The sequence below is a fragment of the Oncorhynchus gorbuscha genome, linkage group LG07 (genome assembly GCF_021184085.1).
Source record: "Oncorhynchus gorbuscha isolate QuinsamMale2020 ecotype Even-year linkage group LG07, OgorEven_v1.0, whole genome shotgun sequence".
In the NCBI taxonomy this organism is placed as follows: Eukaryota; Metazoa; Chordata; class Actinopteri; order Salmoniformes; family Salmonidae; genus Oncorhynchus; species Oncorhynchus gorbuscha.
In genome coordinates this window covers 41,672,339-41,676,812 of record NC_060179.1, presented here as the reverse complement: position 1 = coordinate 41,676,812, position 4,474 = coordinate 41,672,339, and the positions used below count along the sequence as shown (strand labels likewise).

Here is a 4,474-nt window from a genome sequence, read left to right as displayed (position 1 = left end):
CCAGTCATCTGTTGGTCACAGAGACCTTAAAAAATGGGCCTCGAACTCGTCATGGTATTTTTGTGCATTCAAATTGCCATCAATAAAATGCAACTGCGTTTTTGTCTGTAGCTTATGCCTGCCCCATAACCCCACCACGGGGCACTGTTCACAACGTTGACGTCAGCAAACCACTCACCCACACAACACCATACACGATTTGCAGTTGTGAGGCCGGTTGGACGTACTGCCAAATTCTCTAAAACAACGTTGTAGGCAGCTTAGGGTAGAGAAATTAACATTCAATTATCTGGCAACAGCTGTGGTGGACATTCCTAGAGTCAGCATGCCAATTGCATGCTACCTCAAATTTTGAGACATCTGTGGCATTGTATTGTGTGACAAAATTGCACATTTTAAAGTGGCTTTTTACTGTCCCTAGCACAAGGTGCACCTGTGTAATGATCATGCTGGTTTAATAAGCTTCTTGATATGCCACACCTGTCAGGTGGATAGATTATCTTTGCAACGGAGGAACACTAACAGGGATGTAAACAAATTTGTGCACAAAATTGAGAAATAAGTTTTTTGTGCGTATGGGAAATGTCCGGGATCTTTTATTTTAGCTCATGAAACGGGACCAACACTTTACACGTTGCGTTTATGTTTTTGTTCAGTATAGATACAGAAATCTAAGTTGCCGAGTACATCTAGCTGTATTAACACCAGGCAGCCAAAGTGCTATTGTGTCAGTCTCTCCTGAGGTTATTCAGTCTCTCCTCCAGGTCAGCATCTGCATCTGCCAGAGCTGGCTGGGGTTCAGATTTCTTCCCACCTGCCACTGAGAGGCTACCTCCCGTGGATGGCAGATCTAAATGAACAGGAAGGAAATGATTTCAATCAATCAATAGGAACCGTGATGAAGAGATGACCAGCTGTATCACTACTACAGCATATTAGAGAAGTGAATGCAGTTTTAAATCTTACTAACTGCAAGCACAATAACTTCACTTTATTCCTTACTTGAGAGTTCGTCAGAGAGATTGAGACCCAGCTCGTCCAACACTTGGGACACAACAGCATCACTGAAAATAAAACAGAGTTAGTGTTTCCATACATTTACCAGCTAACATAAGTATGCCAAAAATACAAATGGTACAATTTAAAATAACAATGTCTTCATATTGAAGATTTTCATTTTTAGATTTTTTTTTTAACCAAATCTGTATTTTGGATGTAAATTACATTTTTTTTGCGATTTCACTTTGTCTTTAGAAACTTACCCCACCCACAATAGACTTCCTCATGCACAGATAAAACATTAACAAAGGCTCCAAAAACATCCAAATATATCCTTTTAGAAATTACAATTCTCTCAGTGTAGTCATTTTCCATTTTGTTGGACAAGAATGATAACTTCTCCATGTAGCCGGCACATGCGCACACGGAAAAGTATCACGAGTTGCGAATTCATGATTTCGATTGGCTGAGAAACTGCCCGCCTCTCTCTCTCGACCCGACTCCTGACACGTTCATTACTATGGAACAGTTGGAGATCGAATTTGAATATTGAAATGTCGGAGACAGACACCAAGGTTTATACAAATGTATAAAAATCTCTGATGTTGAAAACTAAATGCTAGTCTAAAAGAAATGTGAGAATGTCTATGTTTTTTATGGTGAAGATCAAGTTTATATCAGTTTATATCAGCCCTGCCTGGGCTGATGAGACAGTGGATTGCACAGTCGAATGGAACAGAGTAAATAGGCATTTTAACGTCATAGATTTAACCGGTGGTAACTTGTGGAATAGACACCGGGTGGAATGCACTTTTAACCAATCAGCATTCATGGTTCATGTTTTATCTGTGCCTCTGCAGAATGAGCATTAGGAAGTCTATCGCCGGTGGGATAAGTTTCTCAAAACCAAGTGAAATCGCAAAAAAAAGGTCTGGACACTTCTATGACATGACATTTAAAGTGTACCTATCCTTTAAAGGATTTGGCTGGAATTTCACTGTCATGAACCCCCTACCTCTCTTCTTCATCATCCTCATCACCCATGGCATCATCTAAGGCATCATTCATCATCTCCTCTTTCATGTCCATGATCTCACTCTGTCGTTCAAATTCCATCATGATCTTCTGAATCTGTGGCAACTTCATCTGTGTAGGGGAAGTGGACATTATGTTGTGAGCCAATGGAATGTATGGGCACAATTCAACCAGTAACAAAAATGACTACAAAAGTTTGAGGCTTTTTAAGTGTGTTACAGTTCTACTGGCAAGTTCTCTCGATACAGAATTGAATCGTGTTTTTAACAGGAATCATGAAACAATGAAAATATACACACCTGTCTGTTCATGGTAGCCATGGCTTTGGTGACTCCTTTCATTGCCTGTGCCATGCTGTTGTTTGACTTGAGAGTCTGGATTTTCAGACTGACTGCCTGGATATTTGCCCTCATCATAATAAATTTCTTCACATAGTGCCTTGTGCGAACCAAGTCCTTCGCCATGATCTTGACAGCATCCTAGAATGGTGTGTGGATAAGTGTGAAACAATTGAAAATTATGCATGACAATTTACATAAAGGCGTGAAGTCTTTTTCCCTTTTAAACAGCCCCTTATATTTGTCCTCATTCTCTCACCATCTGTCCCTGTTTGGCCATTTTCTTAATGTCAGCTATGATTTTCTTCTCCTGCTGCTCCAGTCTTTGTCGCTCTCTGTCCAGATCTCTCATGGCTCGATTCAGTGCCCTCTGGTTCTGCCTCAGCATCTCCTCTGGGGTCTTCCTCTTCCCAAACAGGAACTCCATCTAATGTACAAAATTGGAAAATAAAATCAGGAAATAATTAGGCTACACATATCATCCAAATCCACCTCTCTTTCTTGTCAGTCATTATTACTTAGAATTTACAATGTGTCCGTTTTCCCACTAAACAGGCACTCATTTTCTGTACGTTTCATTTGTAAGATGGCTACATTATAAACATGAATTAGTGTAGGATAACTCCTTATCTGATCCATTTACTGTCGCTAGCTGGACTTTTTAACAAGCATCGTTTACGTGATTTATAAAATTCCCAGAATTCAATAAACAGGCCTACTATGCATAGCTAAATGGGCTTGATTATGTAGACCTTTAAACGATTAGCTAGCTAGCTAGGTATGCTTGCTTCCTTGTTAGTTTAACGTTAGTAGCTAACATTAGCTGCTAGGTCGCTAACTACGAAGTTGAGTCATAGTAACAAGCTAGTTATTATTCAATTTTATGTTACAGTGTATGAAGTATTTCGTGGCGGGGCTGTTTATGTCTCGATAATGACTACTGTTATGGAAAATAGCTACCGTTTGAGAGGTCTTCACCGGTTTTAAATCGGAAACAGACTCCCTATTTGCACAGATAGATGGCTTTGTTTTCTTTTATGGACTTCCGCAGAAAGTTAGCTTCACTTCCGTCCTACTCCTAATCCTCCTACTTCTACTCCTTCTCTTTCTTCTTCTCCTTCTTCTTCTTGATTTGATTCTTCTTCTATGGCATAATAAACATTTCCTAGCGACAAAAGTCATTGTAGTGCTTCTGCTGTAAAGTCTTGGAGCCCCCAAAACGTATCAGCTGCAGATATAATGATATCCAGTTTATTGGACTTCTTAGACACAATTAATCACTATGGCTCTAAATGCCACAATATCCACCTTCTTTGCAATGAGTGTATCCAGATCACCCGACTGACTTAAAACACTAGCAACTGGTTGCAATGTATCCACCACCATATCTTCAACACTGTTGCCTCTTGCCCCTTCGACTCTCTTCAGCTCCTCCACATAGGTGATCCGCTGCGCAGCCCAGATCCTTGACACCTCGACCTCCTTCACTCTAACAGGTCACTCAAGGATGTCCAGAATATGATCCCCACCACAGTTGCAACAATATTCTTCTCCCATCTGCAAACATGTGACACGTGATCATATCCTTTACAATTTCTACACTATAATGGTTTGGACATGCTCTCCCCGCATACCTCATATATCCATGCTTCACATATTCAGGCAGAGTCTCCTCAAACAACAATAATATTGACAGGCTTTTCTTCTTCTTTACATCTACCATATGGGTCAGGCGTGATGCACTGCCCATTCCTGGGAATTTGACGAAGGTACTCATCATCTACAGTGCCAGTCAAAGTTTGAACACACCTACTCATTCAAGGGTTTCTCTTTATTTTTACTATTTTTTATACATTGTAGAATAATAGTGAAGACTTCAAAACTATGATATAACACACATGGAATCATGTAGTAACCATAAAAGTATATTTTATATTTGAGATTCTTCAAAGTAGCCACCCTTTGCCTTGATGACAGCTTGGCACACTCTCAACCAGCTTCACCTGGAATGCTTTTCAACAGTCTTGAAGGAGCTCCCACAAATGCTGAGCACTTGTTGGCTGCTTTTCCTTCACTCTGCAGTCCAACTCATCCCAAACCAT

At 40.3% G+C, this 4,474-nt stretch overlaps 1 protein-coding gene across 1 annotated transcript; it reads right to left on the bottom strand.

Annotated features, from left to right (window-relative positions):
- Positions 1-633: 633 nt before the first annotated feature.
- On the bottom strand, positions 634-3,471 carry LOC124039209 (charged multivesicular body protein 2a). Its single transcript, XM_046355116.1, has 6 exons — positions 3,333-3,471; positions 2,632-2,799; positions 2,334-2,513; positions 2,015-2,145; positions 1,003-1,064; positions 634-850 (listed from the first exon to the last, which is right to left on the bottom strand). Exons 2-6 carry the CDS (start codon positions 2,797-2,799, stop codon positions 729-731), a joined length of 663 nt encoding a protein of 220 aa, XP_046211072.1. The 5' UTR covers positions 3,333-3,471; the 3' UTR covers positions 634-728.
- Between the last annotated feature and the right edge of the window lie 1,003 nt (positions 3,472-4,474).

Bases quoted from the DNA above. Each gene is read 5' to 3' on its own strand.
- LOC124039209 (XM_046355116.1), bottom strand. From the start codon at position 2,799: ATGGAGTTCCTGTTTGGGAAGAGGAAGACCCCAGAGGAGATGCTGAGG. The intron at 2,514-2,631 runs GTGAGAGAATGA...ACACCATTCTAG, and splicing joins TGGCCAAACAGGGACAGATG to GATGCTGTCAAGATCATGGC. The intron at 851-1,002 runs GTAAGGAATAAA...CTGTTCATTTAG, and splicing joins TCTCTCTGACGAACTCTCAA to ATCTGCCATCCACGGGAGGT.